The 22,087-nt window shown below is 37.3% G+C and overlaps 1 protein-coding gene and 1 long non-coding RNA gene across 3 annotated transcripts; one reads left to right on the top strand and one right to left on the bottom strand.

The window, feature by feature from the left end:
* The first annotated feature begins 612 nt into the window (after window positions 1-612).
* On the top strand, window positions 613-1,206 carry LOC143354020 (uncharacterized). The gene is made up of 2 exons (XR_013082266.1): window positions 613-689; window positions 813-1,206. It is a non-coding gene; the product is annotated as an uncharacterized LOC143354020 (long non-coding RNA).
* Window positions 1,207-11,078: 9,872 nt separating this feature from the next.
* Window positions 11,079-14,954, bottom strand: LOC143354402 (uncharacterized). 2 transcript variants are annotated; one of them, XM_076788581.1, is made up of 5 exons: window positions 14,820-14,954; window positions 13,532-13,737; window positions 13,315-13,450; window positions 12,634-12,858; window positions 11,079-11,598 (listed from the first exon to the last, which is right to left on the bottom strand). In XM_076788581.1, exons 2-5 carry the CDS (start codon window positions 13,576-13,578, stop codon window positions 11,221-11,223), a joined length of 786 nt encoding a protein of 261 aa, XP_076644696.1. In that variant the 5' UTR covers window positions 13,579-13,737; window positions 14,820-14,954; the 3' UTR covers window positions 11,079-11,220. The 2 variants fall into 2 exon arrangements, with proteins under 2 accessions (XP_076644696.1, XP_076644610.1); XM_076788495.1 differs by having other exon boundaries at window positions 13,532-13,760.
* Window positions 14,955-22,087: the final 7,133 nt, after the last annotated feature.

Genomic DNA, 22,087 nt, shown 5'->3' on the forward strand with positions numbered 1-22,087 from the left:
AAACGACGTGTTACGCGGAAACTAAACACGCGAGAAAGTTAAAATTTGAGTCAAGAGATAGAGGGGACTCTCCTCTACATATTCATATCGTCAATTATATTTTTATGTACTTCCTAATAGTTGTAAATGGTTGTTAAAGTTTGAAAATGTGCCGACGCGGGTACTTTGTACGCTCTATTTTTGTATTTATATGAAAAATCCTTTATCTAGCAGGAATTTACTATACAGGAATGCATTCTACAGACATTTCTGGTAAAGAAACCATTCACGAAAAGTATTTGGTTCCCTTAATGTACGAGAAGGTTCAGAAGCCTTTTCTCGACTCGCCAGGGCCGTCGCTATGCGTAGTCGACGTTGCTATCACTCAAGTATGTCTTTGCTTACTATTTACATACATTTTTTTTTGTCTCTTTGGGTGTCAATCATTACAAAAGATTATAAAAATACGAGTTATATTCACATTTCATTGTGGAAATGCTTAATAAAGAAAATTGACCAATGCGGTGACTGGAAAATTTTATTTTCAGTAATTGTTGTTTTATCTTTATAATTGTAATAAAATGTCTATCTAAAATAATTAGTATAAAATGTCCATTGGTATTAGTGATATCGGTGCTCGTTTGCGCGAATCCGACGGGCGCGGCTTGGTGGTCTCTCGAGGATGCTCGAGTTTTGGCGGAGTTTATGCGGTAGGGGATGGTTGGGTTTGGAAGACATGCTCCGTGTTGGATTATGATCGTTAAAAATTGTGGAATATCGATGCGAATTCAGGAAACTGGGGGAACAGTTTGATATAATGATTGTTCCTTCAGTTCTTTCAAGTGTGCTATCAATCGTGATGGTCAGATTGAGGATTTTATGCATCTATACTAAAAATAAGTGGGTGCAATTGAAAGAAGGTGATGGATTAAAAGAATATAAAAGCTTCTCAGTGTACGCGGAGGAAACTCGCGTAACTATAGCACCACTACAATTTTCAAGAGTTTAGAAGTTCTGAGTAACGATTTCTAAATGTTAATAATATCACGCAAAAGGGACTAGAAATAAATTATAATTAATGAGAAAAGAACAAAAATAACATTTATTCAACATGAATTACAACAATAAATTAAATATTTCATTGGTGCATAATTATAGCACCAATGAATGTGCAACGTAATAATAATATTAATGTCAATAAAATGTTAAATTTATAATTTAGGTTATTAAAGTGAACAGTTTCAATAATGAGTAGGACCTCCTTTTTTTATGTATTAATTCAGAAACACGATTGTTCATACTGTTAAGTAGTTTTTTCAAAGTTTCTTCAGTAATTTCATTCCAAGCTTCAATAACAGGTGGTTTTAGCTCCGAAATGTTTGAAAATTGTCGATTATTTTTATAAACATGCCGTACCATGATAACCTATAGGTTTTCGATTGGATTTTGATCTTTGGGAGCATGCAGGCCATTTTAATACCATGCTGTAGTTTGTCGGCTTTTTTGAATTGGAGCATTGTCTTGCTGATAAGTCCATGTAACGTGATCGTTTGCACGAGTAAACGGCAATAAATAATTTTGAAGTATTCCAATATACAACTCCGCACTATCCATTCTTGCAGTTGGAAAAGCTCAGCAGAGCTTGCGACTGAAGCAGAATGCACCAACACCATAAGTGTGCCTCCACTAAATTTGCGCTTCGAAAAGTGTTTTGGTTCCCTTTACAATCCTCTTTCACACCATATGATTGGCTTTTCCGAATTATTTTCTTACAGGTCAGAAATGTTAAAAATGTTAGTGGTGCATAGTTATGCTCCGCAGTGTATTAGTCCCATCTTATCGAAATTATTATGGCCCCTCACGGGATGTACTCCGTGGTAGTGGGGATAATTCCGCGACGTTTATAATCCAGGCTTTGACGACAAATATAGAGAAATCACTGTACATGGTTTTCGAGATGAAATGTTTCAAATTTGATTCTCAACAGAAAATGGTAAAGGGACCAAAAAGACGGAGAAACACTGAACTACCGTGTCGTGTGAAGGATTTCTGAACACCACCGCAACGTCTGCAGACTGTAACGACCGAGTTTAGAGGCTCGAGGTCCCTAGAAGTGGGGGCCGATCGTAAAAAGATCGCGAGGACCCAGGAGGCAGCGGGGTCTTTTGTCCAGGTCGCGAAGTGTGGAATTAACCGGTGCTTCCCCCTTTTCTAAAACCAACACGTAATTATCTCGCCGTTGGTTATTCGGTAATTTTCATCCAGGCGGGCCTTTTTCCACCGACAGGTACCGGGGCCCACGCCGATAACCGATATTTACATGGCAGGTGATATCAATTATCGTTCGGGAGGCGCCGCTAGCCCCCGGGGGCCAAAATTGCAGCCGGGCTTCGACTACGGCCCCCGTGGGTTCCCTAACAATTTACTCGATTCGCGCCTTCGTCAACCTTTTTTGCGGGCTTCTCCAGTCCTCGGGACCCGCTCCGGTGAATCACGAATCCTCACGGTCGATGGAACGAAGCCTGACAGGGAAGAATACCTTCATATTCCTTGATAACGCTCCGCCAACGGGGTTGAAATCATGCCACCGAGGAGCGTTAGGCTATCGAGCCGGGTACTGTTACCATAATCACCGGATCGAGAATTTTATTACGACGTCAAATTTTTATGAAATTCTATGAGGATTTTATTTCGTCTTTGGGAGGCACATGCCACTCTCTAGCTACCCTTCTTATGGCATAGTTATTTTGGTTTATTCCCGCAGTTACTCTAGTTACTATATCCTGTAGGTGTTAATTATCTTGCTACTTGATGCATAAACACTTTTCGATATTTTAATATTTTTGGAGAAATATAAGGGATGAAGTCTGATGGAGACGACAATGAACTGCAAGGATAAGGTCATGGACGATTTTATTAACCCTAATCTGGGTGCATGGTTATATGAACTTTTTAGTTTAATAATTTTCTTCAATCTATCAAGATTGAGAGATTGAGTCAGTTTTTTAATATCTTATTATTTTTGGAGAAATTTAAGGGATGAAGTTTGATGGAGGCTACGTTGAACCGCAGGGCACACTCGACATTGACTTTTGCACTAACAGTTCCTTATTTTATTGATTCTTATTGGATTCTTGAATAATGTCACAGTTACACATGGTGTCCCAAAAATGTTGTACTTCCTTGGAAGAGGTGATTTATTTGAAGTAACTTTGTTAAGGAATTATTAACGAAAAACACGGATCAATCAGAGCGCGGCTACAGCAGAGTCATGTCAGCTCGGCGACAAGTCTCGCTGTGCGTGACGTTGTCATTGGTCGAGCCGGAATCCATCCGTTGTGACCGCCCTCTGATTGGTCTGTGTTTTTCATTAATAACTCCTTAACGAAGCTGCGGAGAAGGTTTTCGCAAAGGAAGAAATTACTTGAAATGACCTCAGGAATCATCCCTTTCAAGGAAGTACAAGCTTTTAGATAAATTAGACGCAGGTTTGAATCTACCTGCATTCAGCGGCTTCCGTTCAGGGGATTGAGAATCAGGGAAATGAAAATAAAAACAGTCTGATAATGTAAATCAAAATTTGTTTATTTAAATATTAGCATCTACATTAATCAATAGATAATTAGTTAAAATAAAAAACTAAGGGAAGTTGAAGTCTAGTTCTGATTGATTTGAAAGCTAGGATAACTGTTCACTATGAGCATAAATATTATTTATATTTATTTTTTTTTTATTTTGCGACATATGTCGGATACATACAGAAAATTATTAAAATTGATACAACTTATGTTTAATAAGAGATAGCTCGTTCGTGAAAAAGGGCACTCTTCACTATGATTACTTACAATTATTTTCACTGGTGTTGGTTTTAATTGTTTTGATGGATTGACTACACTGGATCGACTGGTCCTGAAAGGAAACTGCTTCTTTTATAGGCCAATTTCTTCTTTGTTCCCTAGTTGACCATTTCTCGAAATGATCTATTGTTTCATAGTTCTTAGTAATCGCTCTTCCTAGGACGTCAGGTTGCCTCGCCATGGCTACGATTCGATTTCAGCTGATGTTTGCGGATGTTCGATTTAGATATCGGCAAGTTTCCTGGAAAGTCTGTGGAATCGATTTCTTTATTTCAGGGAACGCTTATTAAGCTGATGTCTTCTATTTGAATATCGGCAATTCTTCTAAGAGGTCTGTGGTCAGCTAATTGCTTATCGATTTCTTTGTATGAATCTTTGCTCGTCGTACCGCCCCCATCTTCTTCGTTAGTCAGTCTCTTCAAGTCGGTCAGTGCGGATGATTCTTCGTCTCCTTCGTCGATCATTTCTTGTTGTGCGTTCACGTTCGGCATTGGCTTTAGTGAAACACGTGGGCTTCGTTTATTATCGTGTGTTTTCTCTTTTTCGGTGAGTGACCCTTCAGTGTTTTAATTGTTTTATAATTACTTGACGAGTCTTGGAGCTCGAATTCTGGATTTTATTCCGAAAAGGATATTCAATTTCTTGAACGGAATTTAAACCGAATAATATTGATAGTGTTCAATAACTTACGGAGACTAAATTCTTCAATCTAACGCTGTTACTCGTATAATTAGAATATTCTCTTAAAATGGTGGTTACATTTTATTCGTTTTATATTTCCCGCGGAACATCGTCGGAAAACTTCAATCAACGATTAGCTGTCATTTGTGACTAAACCACGGGACGTGACACTAGCAATACAAACCGATCGGTTTCTCTGCTCGACGGAATAAGAATCCGGGAATTTCCAGGCATTCCGGCTAGCAGAAAAATCGCATCCGTCACCCGATAATGCTCCAGGGAACGAGGATCGAGAATCCGGGTCCGGATCGGCGCGGCACCCACGCGTTTTCGAGAAACAAGCCTGATCGTCTGTTGGTCTCTTCTTGTTCTTCGCCGAACGGATCGGGGCGTGACGGTGTGCTCTCGCCGTTGCAGCTGAGGCAAACGGTGACTCGATAAGTACCGTGATAGTCGCCCGGGGCAAAAACAAATAATAACTCGGGCAGGAGGGGGCCCCGTTGGTTAACGGCGACGCGACGGGACCAGAGGATCGAACCAATCTCACCTTATTTCGTGGCCGACTATCGCAATTTTCGGGACGGTTGTCTCATCACGAAACCAAGCTTCGGCGTGGACGCGGCGAATTACAGGGCGCTGGCCACCCCGTCGTATTACGGTGTTGGTTTTCGAGCCTTTTGTGTTAAAAAGACACGTATAATCATCTTTCCCCCATCCCAAAGCCTTTCCGGCCGGATGGACCACGCCGGGATACGCCAAACTGGCGTTTACCGTATCCTGGCTGCTTCTATTCTCCACCCATTTTTCGCTATACCCTCTTCTGCTCCCATCCCCTTCTTCATATCTCTCGCTTGATACACTCCTGGACAAAATGATAGCATGCGTGTGCTATCTTTAATTTCGCGTCGACTACGTACAATGGATTCGAAAAGTGTTTAAACACTGAATGTCCGATTCTCGAGAAATTAACTGTGTTTGAACTGCGAAAATTCCGTGAAAAATAATACTAGAATAACAAACTTGGACTCATTTGAAAACTTAAAGCCTCCGTTATAGCGGTGTATCGTTCAGTTTTTACCAGGACATTTTTGCATAATATGGTAGGTGAAAAACTGAGGACACCGTTTTGGGCGAAAAAGCTGTATATTGAATCGTCTGTAAAATCATCAAAAAATTTTTCTCGGAAATGAATCGGCCACAGATTTGAAGACTGAAGCTTCCTCTTTACAATGACATTTTAAAAATTGATCTGCGACTTTTATTATTCGTTTTATCGAGCATTGAATGAGAGGTGTGCCGCCAACTTTACAATGGCGTAATTTTACTTGAGCGACCGAACTTGTTCCTCACTTTTATTCCATAAAACAGTGAAAGAAAATTGTACATCAATTTTTAAGGGGTCGTCGCAAAGAAAAGACTTCGATCTTCAAGTCTATGGTAGATTCGTTTACAAGAAAAATTTTTGAAAATTTTTGGAGACGTTTGAATTGAGGAAAGACGTTTGTTTTGAGGAAAAATGGGTCATCATCAGTGTCCCACTTGGCACGTCATGTAAAAATATCTGAGAGGAAAATGAACACTGTTTTGCGAAAGTGGAGGCCTCAAGCTGTGAAATGAGTCCAGTCTTACGGTTGTACTGTACGTTTTCACGAAATTGTCACAATTTAAATATCTAGGTTCAGCCGAGGTTTCTGCCTGATTTTCAATCGTTCAATAAACTTACAGGAACGCAACAAATACGTTGGACATTCGCAGCGACGCTTCTCGAGCAATTTCGCGTAACGTTCGTGGCAACGCGAATAATTTTTGTCCAGGAGTGTATTTTTCTCTCGCCTCCAGCATTCTCCTTGCTCATCGATTTGGTCCCCCGATCCCGCAGGTTGCAATGAACGAGACGCTAAGATCGAAGACTTTTTGCTACCTGAAGTTGTTCAAGTTTGCATGAGAATCGTAGATCCCGCCTTCGGACAGGTGCCAAGGTGGACCGGTCCCGAAGAGCGTGGCCAAATTGCAGCCCCCCAACAGTCTGGGATTAGGGTATCGATCGCGTGATCGCATACTCGCGGCCGTATTACCTTTCCATCGATTGCGCCGATCATGAAGGCGGGTAAGTTTCGGGTACTTCGCGCAATGAGTTTGTTTTTCGATGGCGGAATTGATCGATACGGCCTTTCGTGGTCTTTCTTGATTTAGTGGTCTTGATCTCTTCGGTCGAGGAAGCCGAAGGTTAGAATTAAGGTTGCTCGGTGGAATTAAATTAACCCCCCCCCCCCATCCCTTCCCTCTTCTCCTCTCCGTACCGGTAACCTGATTTTTTTTTCTTCTGGGATGAATTATGGGAGACGGTGCGGAGGATCGTTGAACATAGGGTGAGAATTATAAATAAATTTCGGGTTATAAGGTTTCTGGAATGGGGCCTCGAGTTGATTGGATAGATGCAAATAGAGATAACGGACTTTAAAAGTGTGCAGTTTTTGGGGAGCTCGATAGTATTTGGTTTTGTGAGTGTCGAAGGTAATTTAGTGTGCCTGATTTTTAATCGGGGATTAAGTGTGATAGTTTATTGTGCTTCAATGGGGCGTGGAATCTTTGGAGAAATATGTATTCGGGAAATATAATTCTAATAAGTGTAAGTCAAATTTTCTTATATCAATTTATTGGATTTTAATAAATATGGTTTTCTAAATTATGCACTGGTATTCTTTTATTACTAACAGTATTTCCAATGCAGAAAATTTTGCATAAAAATCTGCAATCTACGCATATTTGTTTTCAATAATGTCACGGCTAGACAGCGGATTTTATGCATTTGTAACAAAAATGAGTAGGTGTCATTTAAAATAGCAACAACATTAGAAGAATTTAACAATACTGTTATATTATTTTCAGCCCATTAAACATATTAAGAAAGAAAACAAATTTTTATTTCACTCCAGCTTCTTGCAATTCATATAGACACAAATTTTATTCTGCATAAAGGTCCCCCGTTAGTCATAGCAATATTTCTGGCTAAACTATGGATCTTTATACAAGTTGTGGTATTTGTAAATGTGTAAAATTCAAAGATACGTGAATATTAACAAAACCCAACAGAGCGTTTATTTTACTCTGGCTATAAGAAACTATTTCTTGATCAAAATCAATTTTTACCCTATTTCGATTATTCTAAAATAACTCGTAGAAAGAAAATGAACGTTGTTTTTCTCTTTATTCTTAAAATGGTTGAGCTAATAATATTTCGTCCAGTTAAAAAAATCGTATACAATATAAATGTCCTCTGGTATTAACAAATGAACGATAGTATCCACTGACATGCGAAAATGAAGCTGTCTTCTCAACCATTCAATCCCCCTCACGATCGCGATTTGCGTCATCGTTGTTCAGGCATATCTTTTGCAAGAATAATTTCGCGGATCTCTGTGCATTTACTTGATGACATGCAATTCACCAAAAGCATATAGGTTCACCTGTGCATCAGATATCTCAACCCCTGCGAAGGGTGATTCCGCGACGCCTCTTCATCAGCCGATGATGTACCGATTGCAGTGCCCGATGGAGCCCGTTGCGGGTGCAGCAGCCGCGGGGCGATCGAATTCGCATGAAACTATAGCGCGACCGTGGACACTGTTATTACGCGATCTTTCTAACGTGATAATCGACGCCAATTATTATACGACCGCGGGATTTCGCACGATTTACATGAGAGTTTCGCAAAGCCGCCAATGAAATTATTCGGTCGGTCGTCGTGCGCGTTATCGTGTCATCGGCCATTACCGCTGAAAACACGGTTCATCAATATTAATGACTGAGACAGTTCTTTCTCAGTCGCCGTAATGACACGTTCTTCTCGCCGTCAATACCGTGATCAGCGAGGATCCACCTGGCATTTCGCTCGGGAAATGAATTTGCGACGCCTCGCGCCCCTGTCTTTTTGCTAATTCGCGCTGCACTCACCTTTTTCCTGGTGCCGTCGGCCTACCGATGACGTTTCGGGAACGGGCAATTTGCACGGCAAAAACGAATCGCATCTTTCAAAAACATACTCGCAGAAAGGGAAAAAGCGTGGAGAATTTCGGAGAGAGTCGCGGCGCGGAGCGATTCGGGACTCCTGTGCTCTCAGCAACGGACGTTTAGCAACAGTCTTTTATACAGCGTGCAGGCATCGAAAGATGAGTTCTATAAATCAGATGGTTAATGTGGTCGAGAGAGATCGTTAGCTGCGCACGGGCTCTTGGAAAATCGACGGTTTTGTCGGCGGATAAAAGTGTCTCGGATCTAATGTTTAATATCCTATAATGAGATTTCTTGTGCCTGCGGAGACGTTAATAACAAACGGACTGAATTTTTATTTGTCAAATGAATTTTACTGTTTCGAATCTGGTCCATTCATTTCTGATGTAAACGCATCGAGTTGTTAGTCTAAATATGAATGAAATTATTCTTATTAACCAGGGACCATAACTGTTATAACCGAAAAGAAAAATTCATGGAATAACAAGTATTTCATTGACTAAAATCGTATTGGTTACAAATAAGGATATAAGTAACAGAAAATTTTTTCTCTTGTTGGTAAATGTTATCGTCATTATCATTTATAACAGTTATCAAATGAGAGAAATTTATTTCGATCGTTCATAACAGTTATCGATAGGAGAAATTTATGTCGGTCGCTCATAACAGTTATCGATAAGTCGGTCGCTCATAATAGTTATCAATGAGAGAAGCTCATTTCGATCGCTCATAACAGTTACATATTGATGAAGGAAATTTGTAATAGTTATTACTAAATAGTACAACTTTCAAATGGTAGAAAATCAACTATTTAATCAATTTTTTATTTATAAAATTAATTGCTACAATCAAAATTTAATGTGACAAACATTTCTCCGAATTTTCTCCTGGCAAATTACACCGGCAAATCATCTAACGTTAATTTTAGAGCAGAAAAGGTTCGTTCAACGCTAAGCTGAATTTAGGGCACAGCGTGAATTATCCACGCTAGTTTTGATAAATACGGGAGTCTATACAGTGAATTCTCATTACGAGTCAGTGCCAACCTTACCAATTGAAGTCAGTGGAACTACCCACACCACCGCGGTGAGGAGCCGAAGCATGAGAGCCGTCTCTCGAGCTACGTGCAACATTGTATCGGAGAAAGACATTTTCTCAGTCTACTATCGCTTAGTAGTCATATGCTTTTTTGACATGTAGACGGATATGACTCTTAGGTTTCCAGCGTGCCCTGTGTATTTTAAATGCGACGCTCGGCGACAACCTCAGATTTCGTATAAGAGTCAGTCACCAGAACGGCGCAACTGACTCATAGCGAGAATTCACTGTATTTCTGATTTTCCCAGATGAAAAAATTAAAAAAATTTTTTTTCAGATTTTGTGCTATTCTTATGGTCTGTTGATTCGTTTTGTTGTACGAAACCTTCTCAATGAATTTCACAGGCTTGCTCCTTCCGAAAATTAGTACATATCTCAGTAATTGAATAAGCAACTGAAATGAATTTTCTCATCAATAATTATTATGAACAAGTGAAGAGTAATTCGATCATCGATAACTGTTATGAGCGATCGAAACGAACTTCTCTCATAGTTAACTGTTTTGAGCAATCGAAACTGAGGACTGAAAAGAGGATTTAAAGATTTTCGGTTTTTGGTCCTACAGCTCCGAAAGTTTAATTAAAAATAAATAATTAGATGAATTTTTAACCACTGCAGGAGGATGGAACTTCAGCACCCCTCTTAACAAATCAGGAAATACAAGTCAGTATACAGAATGTGCAGCAAGTGATTCTTGGCGTGAATCCACCGGTGCCAGATTATTCGTCGGTGAGAACACCTGCAACAGTTGTTTGATCTATATACGGTAACGAGCAAAAAGTGTAAACACACTTCGCTAGTGTTACATAAAACGTGATAATACAACATATTTTTCAATTGAATGATAAAGCTTAGGTAGTAATAATTATACGGTGAATGTGATAAATAAAAATAAGGATTTGAAGCAATGTTTACAGTTTTGCACGTTTAATCAGAAACGGTTAAGAGAACTGGTGTTTACACAGTTTTTCTCCTATTTGAAAGTTACAATAGTTGACACGCCTAAGTCAAGGTGCCATTTAGTTCAGATAAAAGAAACAGTATCATTTCATTGAGCGATACAGGATTTTCACTACGGCAAATTGCAGTAAAATGTGGTGTAAGTCATACGATGGTTGCAAGAATAAAGAAAACCCATGGTAGTTTGTCAACTTCTTCAAGAAACGATAGACCGCAACTTGTTTTTGACAGAGCTGCACGTGAAATTGCACATAGATAGATAGTATGCAGGCTAGAAGCAGTACAAAAAAGTAAAGGAAAATGGACAAAATATTAATTTAAAGCTTCATTTCGACGAGCACAATTAAAGTGCAAAACTGTAAAAATTGTTTTCAATCCTATTAAAATAAACTGCTGTGTTTTGTTTATCCTATTCACTTTGTAATTATTAGTACCTAATCTTTATCATTCAATTGAAAAATAGGTTGTATTATGACGTTTCACGTAAAACTAGCGAAGTGTGTTTACACTTATGATCGTCACTGTATGTCTGAATAAAAAAACTGGACGCCTCACCTAAATGTCAAATTTGTAATTGAATTTCATAAACCGGAAATTCTTAGCTTTGTTGTCTCGTACGGTTGTAGACTTCGAGTTATTGTGCTTTCCGTTTAAGTGACGTCGGTTTCGGTATAGTACTCTGCACGTGAGCGTACTTGGGATTTTTCGTGGTGCATGGCGATTTTTTGATGATTATGGGTGTCACCGATGGCGAACGATTCCTGAGCGCTCTGTTCGGTGATCGTTCCGATGAAGTGACCACCGTGGTCCGCCTTGTGGAGCTCGTAATCTTCTCAGCCTTGAGCATCGAGCTCAATTTCGAGGACGTGGGTGTCCCTGGGATGCCTGACGTGGATCTTCTCATCTTAGACGATGGAATTGGTCTTATCAACGTCGAGGGCCGACCCAATCCCGGGAAACCTCCGATGGAAGACAATCGTCGAATAGGCATCGTTGATTGCGGACATACATCCTGCGGATTTTTAGAGATTTTTCCTTGATTAGTATCGAGCTAGTGGGCTTCTGCCTATTACAGTTATTCCAATTTATAACCTTCACGCGTTTCTCATTACCTAAAAATTGTAATTGAGTAATAATAAAATGAAATTAAAATTGTCTTTTTCATATTCTCTCTATGTCAAGTTAGAGGCGAATAATAAAATTAAATTAAAATAATCTTTTTCATATTTTCTCTATGTCAATTTAGAGGCGAATAATAAAATAAAATGAAAATATGCTCTTTCATACTCTTCTGTCTATTAAATTTATTCCAATTTATAACCTTAACACGTTTCTCGTTATCTAAAAATTGTAACTTAATCACAGTTTCATTTTTAAAATGAATACACCAAGTTAGAGTGTTTACTGTAGTTTCAAGTTGTAAATAAATATACCAATTTAGAGGCAAATAATAAAATGAAATTAATATACTCTTCATCGTAATCTTCTCTTGACAAATTAAAGGCGAATAATAAAATAAAATTAAAATATGCTTTTATCACCTTCACACGTTTCTCGTTATCTAAAAATTGTAATTTAATCTTAGTTTCATTTTTTCAATGAATGTTTCAGGTTAAAATATTTGCTATAGTTTAAATAAGTATATCAAGTAAGAGGCGAATACTAAAATGATTTTAAAATACACTCCTCCATATTCTTCTGCCAATTAGAATTGTTCCATTGTTTTAATCTTCACGAGTTCATTATTATTTAGAAATTGTGTTTTTGTCATAATTTTTTTTTAATAAATACATCAAATGATAGCACAGTCAGAGAGAATATTTTGTTAAGTCTAAAAAAAGAAAGTCAGTTAATGTTATAATGTGTCATAATGTGTCAAATGATTCTTGAACCTCTAATTTAAGAAGTATTCAGGCGATGATCTAAAGAAATTTAAATATGCTGGAGTGAATGCTGCAAGAATGATGGGATTTATTGTCGAGTTCATCTCAGGAACGGTGATGTCATCGTGTATGAAATAATGAAAGAGTAAAGTAAATTTGTCAACCTTTTTCACATCATCGATTCTCGATACAAGATTGGCAGCGCACTCTCGCAGCTCGTCAATTTTTTTCAGGATCCTTTGCAGTTCACAAAGAGACGGTTCGTTCTCGATAATAGTGCTGCTTTCTGCTTGTTCGGCGTTGGCTTTGGCCTTCTCTTGTTCGCGAATGAAAGTGTCGGATCTGGTGATTTTGTTCACATGAATCGCTGGGCTCGACAGTGATATGTGCTGTGAACGTGGAACAAATTAATTTCGCATCACTAACATAGGAAGCAAAGATCGAATAATCGAAGCAATTCCGATTAAATCACCATAATTATTCAAATCAATTGAATTAAAACTACATTAACCCATTTGAATAGTAAAGCAGAATAAAAAATGTATTTATTATCATCCATGTGCTTTATATTCATTATATAATTACCCGTGTCACCAACTATTTTTTATTATCTTTAAATAGAAAAATTTCAAACGGTGAAAACAACTTCATATTTGAATAATTTTTATCAGATCTGTTATACATATTGTTATACATATGTACAGGTTAATTATTCAAATGGGTTGGCCCTCCACTACTAGAAAAAGTAAAATCACTTCTCTAACAACTCTTTAACGCTAATTTTTTCCAGCCAAGGAAAAATTTCGTAGACGATACCAAAAATTGTCTTTGCTATCAATAAACACCTTCTTCTCGTCGACTATGGGTTCAATTTGAACAGCATCGTCGACATCCATGTCTTCCTGGCTCTTCGATCCCACATTCTCAATTTTAGGCGTGGCATCTTTATCGTCAGTCATTAACGTATCCAACGACCTATACCTAAAATCATTACGCTCGAATAAGACACACAATTGCAAGAGAGAATTGAGAATTTAAACAAATTTACGTGACATTAACAACCTTCCCAGAGATATATTCGCTGAATCCAGGCTGGATTTCGGTATCATTGGTGCGGAGGGAGTGCAAACTGCAATCCCTGTCGCAGGTGTTCTCACCGACGAATAATCTGGCACCGGTGGATTCACGCCAAGAATCACTTGCTGCACATTCTGTATACTGACTTGTATTTCCTGATTTGTTAAGAGGGGTGCTGAAGTTCCATCCTCCTGCAGTGGTTAAAAATTCGGAGCTGTAGGACCAAAAACCGAAAATCTTTAAATGTATTTTCAGTCCTCAGTTTCAAGGAGAATATAAAATTAGAAAAATTTGCTTTGTTGGTAGAAAATATGTTGGGCTTAAAATAGTGGATTAATAAGGAAATCTTAATCAGAATATATCGAATTTATAGGTATTTATGTATTTTTTAAATATTTGCACGAATTTTCCTAGTCTACCACCGATGTTTTATATCCACTTTTGAGATATAATTTGTAGCGGGAAGGTAGCCACACATTTGTATTTAAGGGGGCCGGCAGGCATTTGGCCTTGACTGTCACGCTATGTTATCCTGTGCCTTTTTTCTAGACATTTTACGTCTTAAATAAGTAAGTAATCAATTAAAAATGCATACCACCGTGTTTGTACATGTCTTCGCTATGTCTGTATAGAGCCCTTTTTTCGATACGAACACTAAATCTCGCGAAATTAAGAGAATCTCTCAGCGGCAGCCATCTTGTGACGTCATACTTGCTTCAGAATTCGAATTTTCTGCCGAATATCGTTAACTACTCCCCGATGAGGTAGAAATTCGAAATTTGGGCTCTATACAGACATAAATTGGACTTTTAGGAAACACAAGTGACCACTTTTAAACTGCTCATTGCAATATTGAAGCGATAGTTTGAAAAGGTTTTGACCCATGCATAAGCATATGGATTTCAAACCCTGCCGGCCCCCTTAAATTTGAATGTAAACATTGTAATCAATGTAACTGCCACCGCATAAATTTAATTATTTCTTCGTTAATAAAAGAGAACAGATTGTTTACCGCGAAGAATTGTCGTTAGAGAATAATTCTGTACACACCACATCGTCGCAAAATTAATTTTCCCACGATGTTCAACATTTCCCTAACAGAAAATAATGTTACTAATATATAATGCTAACGCTGCAGAATATATAGTATCACGTTATTCCTTTTTTAACAACTAAATTTTGTAGAAACAGGCAATGATGAGAAACGGCAATTGAGAATCCCTTAGCTGGAGGTATCTCGATTAAACAATTAAAAAAGAAGCAAATACATTACGTTCGGAACAGGCCTCGTCTAGCGGCAAAGCAACTGAGTGAATTCTTCTGAAAATTTCAGCGCGTTCATTGCGATGTTCTTGCGGAATGATTCTCCTAGCACGAAAAGATTTGTTCGAACTGACTACGAACGTGCTCGACTAGTGACACCGGAATGTCCTTATTGCGTATGATGTTTACATCAGTACCGTACGATATGTAATCAAGCTCCCTGGTCTTCGGTTCGATCTGTAAAATAAGAAGCTTAAGAAAATTTTCAAAGAATCATTTAGAGAAAGAAACTGCAGAAAATTCGAACGTTGTATGTTCAACTGTGTTTGCACAAGCGAACGTTATGTCTAGCTTTGTTTCGAGCGCATTTTAGCCACCGGGACTCCGTTCTGGCTAATTCTCGCTCGTTTGGCGAATGGATCAAGCTTCCGTAAGTTAACACAGACTGTTATTTGTCTTTCGGCCGAGGATTTCTCTGGGACGCGAACGGTACGGCAAAAATGTGGACGTTTTGCCGGTTCCACGATTATTCACCATCATGACGTTCTAAATGCAATTAAAATCCTAATTCCTAATGCCCAAAATTTCACATTTTAATTATTATTTGAGCGTATAATGTGTCGAATTAATATCAGATCTGCTAGGTCCGTAATCATTCTCCATTAGGACGCTCCAAATGCAATTAGAACCCTAATTTCTACTGCCCGAAATTTCACTATTTAATTATTATTTAAATGTGTTAAATTAACACGCATGTAGAGCAGAAATTTTAAATCGTGTTTAATTTTATGTTTTGCTTTTTATTCAGCGTGTGGTTTAGAAATTATTTCAGTTGATCGATTGTTAAATAAATAGGGTAAGGGAGTCAATTACTGTGTGGGTACCAACTACCGTGGCTATATCAATTATACTTATTTTTAAAGCATAATAAATATTAACAAAGAGATATACAACATATATATTAACTGGTATCAATGGAAAAATTTAATATTCATTATACTTTAAAAATAAGTATTAATGTAGGCACAGTTATAATTATATGCACAGTAATAGATTAAGAAATAAAAACTTGAGTTTACTACAAAGTTTGTTTTAGATTTCAAAATAATTGATTACTCATGGGTCCCCTTAATATGTATAGTTAATTTAAAGTATAAAGACAAAATTAGTGGAACGTTATCCTAGAACCCATTATCACGAGGTGTAAAGCATAAAATGCATTCGGAATTTTGGGTTCTGATTTATCATGTTACATAGTTTAGAAATGATTTTAGTTGCACGGTACGTACCGTGGATATTTATATTCCTTCAGCGAATAAACTGGAGGAACTTCCAGTTAAAAACTTTCGGAACCAACTCGAAGCTCTTCAGCAAAGTTCTCGTTTTAAAATTCCAGGTGAAACATTGTTCGAAGAGTTGCAGCGGCAAAGAGGAACGGGAGAAGATTAATTTTACACTCTAACGATGTATAAAGATTTCTGTTCCCTGAGAGAGCAGAGTTCATAAAGTTTTAGCTAACAACTGAGACTGTGAACGCCTTGATAACATCCTCGATTCAATCGTCAATATGATAATAGAAATGTAAGATCGTTTTCACTTGGCAATATAATATGAATTACAATTATTAGAATGTGGATTTTATTCATGTCAAAATGAGTAGGTCAAACACAAAACTGTAAATACATTAAAAGAATTTGAGGATATTTTTATGTCTTCAATTCATCGAAATTATTAAAAGAGGAAAGACATTTTTGTTTCACTTTTGTTCCTCACGATTGACATAGATTTTTTCTAGTTTGCATAAGGATCTGCCATCGAACAATTCTATTTAACATTCTTTTTATTTTACAGTCAGTTTTGGACTGTTATAATTATTTGCTGAAGAATTAACTCATTACAACGAGCGTCGACAAACTAACATCAGGCCCTGTCTCTAATTGAAAATTTTGTGTATTTAATTTAATTAAAAAATGTACTTCCTTGTAAGGGGTGATTCCTGGCGTCAATTGAAGTAACTTTTTCGTTGCGAAAATGTTCTCCGCGGCTTTGTTACCGAGTTATTAACGAAAAACGCGAGCCAATCAGAGCACGGCTACAGCAGACAAATTCCTGATTGGCGATAGGTCCCGCTGAGCGTGACGTCAGCATTGATCGCGCTGTGATTGGTCTGTGTTTTTTGCGGAGAACATTTTCGCAAAGAAAAAAATTACTTCAAATGACCTCAGGAATCATCTCTTGCACGGAAGTACAACACTATTGGGTATATTTATTTTGTCTAAACATTTATGTGTTTATACATCTTACGTCAACTGTCGTTTTAGAAAGATATTCCTAATACAATATTTAATAACGAATAAATTCTGTGCATTCGTGACACAAAATATTATGTGATCCCATAATTAAGTAATGTCATTTTTTAAATCTATTTTTCAGGAATGGCATAAAAAAATTAGTTGAAATATGGAGACAGATCGCAGAGAATGATGAACAATACTTCGACGATTAAAATTATTTTTAAATTATTATTATGTTTTTTTGATTATTCGATATACATTAACTTCTTCGCTGAAAAATAGATTGAAAAACGACATTGCTTATGGGATGACCCAATATATTATTATTGTTTAGCAACAGTCTTTTATACAGCGTGCAGGCATCGAAAGATGAGTTCTATAAATCAGATGGTTAATGTGGTCGAGAGAGATCGTTAGCTGCGCACGGGCTCTTGGAAAATCGACGGTTTTGTCGGCGGATAAAAGTGTCTCGGATCTAATGTTTCATATCCTACAATGAGATTTCTTGTGCCTGCGGAGACGTTAATAACAAACGGACTGAATTTTTATTTGTCAAATGAATTTTACTGTTTCGAATCTGGTCCATTCATTTCTGATGTAAACGCATCGAGTTGTTAGTCTAAATATGAATGAAATTATTCTTATTAACCAGGGACCATAACTGTTATAACCGAAAAGAAAAATTCATGGAATAACAAGTATTTCATTGACTAAAATCGTATTGGTTACAAATAAGGATATAAGTAACAGAAAATTTTTTCTCTTGTTGGTAAATGTTATCGTCATTATCATTTATAACAGTTATCAAATGAGAGAAATTTATTTCGATCGTTCATAACAGTTATCGATAGGAGAAATTTATGTCGGTCGCTCATAACAGTTATCGATAAGTCGGTCGCTCATAATAGTTATCAATGAGAGAAGCTCATTTCGATCGCTCATAACAGTTACATATTGATGAAGGAAATTTGTAATAGTTATTACTAAATAGTACAACTTTCAAATGGTAGAAAATCAACTATTTAATCAATTTTTTATTTATAAAATTAATTGCTACAATCAAAATTTAATGTGACAAACATTTCTCCGAATTTTCTCCTGGCAAATTACACCGGCAAATCATCTAACGTTAATTTTAGAGCAGAAAAGGTTCGTTCAACGCTAAGCTGAATTTAGGGCACAGCGTGAATTATCCACGCTAGTTTTGATAAATACGGGAGTCTATACAGTGAATTCTCATTACGAGTCAGTGCCAACCTTACCAATTGAAGTCAGTGGAACTACCCACACCACCGCGGTGAGGAGCCGAAGCATGAGAGCCGTCTCTCGAGCTACGTGCAACATTGTATCGGAGAAAGACATTTTCTCAGTCTACTATCGCTTAGTAGTCATATGCTTTTTTGACATGTAGACGGATATGACTCTTAGGTTTCCAGCGTGCCCTGTGTATTTTAAATGCGACGCTCGGCGACAACCTCAGATTTCGTATAAGAGTCAGTCACCAGAACGGCGCAACTGACTCATAGCGAGAATTCACTGTATTTCTGATTTTCCCAGTTGAAAAAATTAAAAAAATTTTTTTTTCAGATTTTGTGCTATTCTTATGGTCTGTTGATTCGTTTTGTTGTACGAAACCTTCTCAATGAATTTCACAGGCTTGCTCCTTCCGAAAATTAGTACATATCTCAGTAATTGAATAAGCAACTGAAATGAATTTTCTCATCAATAATTATTATGAACAAGTGAAGAGTAATTCGATCATCGATAACTGTTATGAGCGATCGAAACGAACTTCTCTCATAGTTAACTGTTTTGAGCAATCGAAACAGTTTTTCTTCCTCGATAACAGTTATCGAGGAGAATCCAAGTTTTTGGACACTAATAACTGCCACTTGTAACCAAAAAGTATAACGATCGATATTTTTTAATCATTTTGTTCTTCGAATTTTTTTCTTGTATTATGTGTAGATTGTCTTAAATTTTAATAATAGTCAACTTTTTATTGATGATTTTTATCGTAGAAAATTTTAGAATAACTGCTATTTTTGGTCCCTGTTATTAAATAATTTTACTTCTTGTCCATGTTAACTGATTAGAATCGAAAACTCTCTAACAATATATCAAATGAAATAACTCCGCCCACAGATATGCAGGTAAGAAATCAAATGAAAAGTTAATTTTCCAGGTTTTACACCGTAAAAAAACCTGCTCAACAGCATAATTCCTGTCTACAACTACCTATCTACTGTCAAATGACGGTTCAACACGATCCAAGCCTAGATAAAGCGTTCAGATCGTAAGGGATAATTGCAAGTTGAGAGATTACCAACTCCCTAGTAACCTACCTATCTAGACAAAGATCGGATAATCTAAAAGAAATGCCGGTTCCCAGATTGACGGATGATTGATGAAGGCGCGCGGCGCCAAAGTAACGCCTACGCGATTTTTATAATTAGAGGCCGGGATGCTAATAGTTAATTTGTCCGCCGTAACTTAGTGACGTACAAGGGTTCGTTGGTTAACTGGTTTTCTCTGGCTTCCCCCTCTTCTCGTAATTAAGACGGAGTAATTTTTAATCAATTGAACGAGCGTGTTGCAGATAATGAGAAACGATATTGCACTGTGCTGTTCCAAATAAAAGAAAATAATAAATAATTTTAAAACATAGCGCATGTTGTAAGTTTAATGGAGGTTGTCCCTGGAGAACTAATTGATATTTGCAGCACATTGAAATTTATCATAGCTTCTATCCTTATCATTATAATAAAAAAAAAAAGATTCAAGAATTTGTAAATTTGTTTGGTATTTCACATATGAGGTATTTCAATTAGAAATAGAACAACTATAGACAGAATAGGTTATTTAAATGATGTTGTTCATTCCTCTACTTTGTGTTGTACCTATGTTACAATATTTAACATACGAGTAATGGTAATATTACATTCTTGTTACTATGATATTTAAGACATTTCGCCATTACGAAAGCAGTTTGCCATAATGAAGTGTGCCATTAGGCAATTGTATTATTAGGCAAATTGTAAAATATAAAAATGAAATATAATTCGTTCATTATAATAAATTTGAACAGATTCTGCCAGTACAATCAGAATATATTTATTTACATCATTATATTAGGAATGCAATGGAACTATTTCCTTCAATTTTCGATTATTTCATTGAAGATACTTTTAATGAATACGTACTTGCTCAATGATATTTTTATTTCACTATTTTCACAAAGAACATGCAATAACTTTCACAATGTTTCAATTAGAGTTCATTTTAAAATTATAGAAAAATAAATACTACATTCAATATTGTATTACGAGTTAAAATTCGCTATCTTAATATAAGTTAATCCAATACGTTTGGGCCTTTCAAAGAATTTAATAGATAATTTTCATCTTCACTCTAAATTTTTATCTATTCTCCAAAATACGTTTTATCTATTTTTCGAGCTGACAAGCATCAAAGTGACACATTAACATTCATTAATTTAGGACATCAGCAAAGTGACACATTAACATTCATTAATTTAGAATATCAACAAAGTGGCACATTAACATTCATTAATTTAGGACACAAATAGTAAACCTTATAGACGCATTTCATTTATACATTACAATTTATATGTCAGAAACAGGCTATACGAAACAGGCTATACTTGTAAGCGAACAACCTCAGAGAGAAAATATTGGCACATTAAATTTCAATTTGACAAATAATTGTCTAACAACAAACGTGTACTCAGCTTTTGTATCTTGCAATTAGTGTAACAAATTTTAATTTTGCAGAAAGAACCACGGTGCAACTATCACCAAAAAAATCGCTGGTAGCGAACGTGTCAGAAATCGCATATTTCACCTGCAAAATTCGAATTATTCTAATGCAACGATATATATCCAAAACATGGGTCTAGCTAGGACCATAAATCGGCCAGGAGATACTATTCTTTGATTCACGCCGAACACAGAACAGAACAATAGCGAAAATAGGAAATAATGAAGGAATGTACAGTGAATTCTCGATATAAGTCAACAATACGGGTCTTGCCAGCGTCGTGTGTCGTTCAGGAGACATAACCGGGCCACGTTATGTTTACACTCCTCCGCGTCCGTAGCATCTCGAGCTTCTTAACCCCCAACGGGGTTTGGCCCGCGGTAGTGAGAGTAGTAGTAAAAAGTAGTAACAAGCCTACAGAAATTATTCGACTATATCACTGCTGGTAAAAATTCTTGTTTGCAATGAAATTTATTCGCAAATCCCTAATTGTTAATTTCTCATTTTTAACCTGTTATCTCGTGTTAACTGGTCATTCGTGTTCGGTGTCTTCTTAATTTCTTTTTAATCCAAAAAGTATTTCTTCCACTTCATTTTATCTGCATGAATGTAAACTATATTTTATTCCAATTTTGTCCGCCTTGTGTTACGTGTTTCTAACTGAATCAAAAACTGAAAATCGTATATCAAAAAGAAGTAATACAATGATTAAAAGAGTTCATGATCTCCGCAGATAACATAAAATCCCGGCAAGCTATTGAACCAGAGGGCACAGCGTGGAAATTTCTCGCTGGTCCCGTCACTCGCTTAATAAGCTAAACGAGACACTTTACATACGCGCCGGTGGAATAATTCAATGTCCCCGGTCGCGAGGTTTAAAATTCAGATCATTGACGGCGTTCGATGAAGTTGCATCACCGATGTACTCACCGATCGTTCGAGTACACGTACTTTCGAAACTCGATCGGCCGGTCCGACGTGGGTGAATCGGCCGCGGGCCGTGCTCTGGTTGATGCATTTTCGTCGTTTTCTCCCCACCACCGTTGCGCTCTGCGAACACCTTGCACACCTGAAGCCCTGCGACGGGCTGCGAGAATGGGAGCGTCGTCGGCAGGCGAAAATTGTTAAGCCCCGCTCCGCGTTGTTTGATCGCGGGCTCTCGTGCTCGGAGCGTGGCCGCGAGCCAACCGATTCCCCCGCAGAA

The sequence above is a fragment of the Halictus rubicundus genome, chromosome 1, assembly GCF_050948215.1.
Source record: "Halictus rubicundus isolate RS-2024b chromosome 1, iyHalRubi1_principal, whole genome shotgun sequence".
NCBI lineage: Eukaryota > Metazoa > Arthropoda > Insecta > Hymenoptera > Halictidae > Halictus > Halictus rubicundus.

Coding starts and splice junctions, on each gene's coding strand:
- LOC143354402 (XM_076788581.1), bottom strand. CDS start 13,578: ATGATACCGAAATCCAGCCTGGATTCAGCGAATATATCTCTGGGAAG. Junction 13,451..13,531: donor GCGAATATATCTCTGGGAAG/GTTGTTAATGTC, acceptor TAATGATTTTAG/GTATAGGTCGTTGGATACGT. Junction 12,859..13,314: donor CCATAGTCGACGAGAAGAAG/GTGTTTATTGAT, acceptor CCACGTTCACAG/CACATATCACTGTCGAGCCC.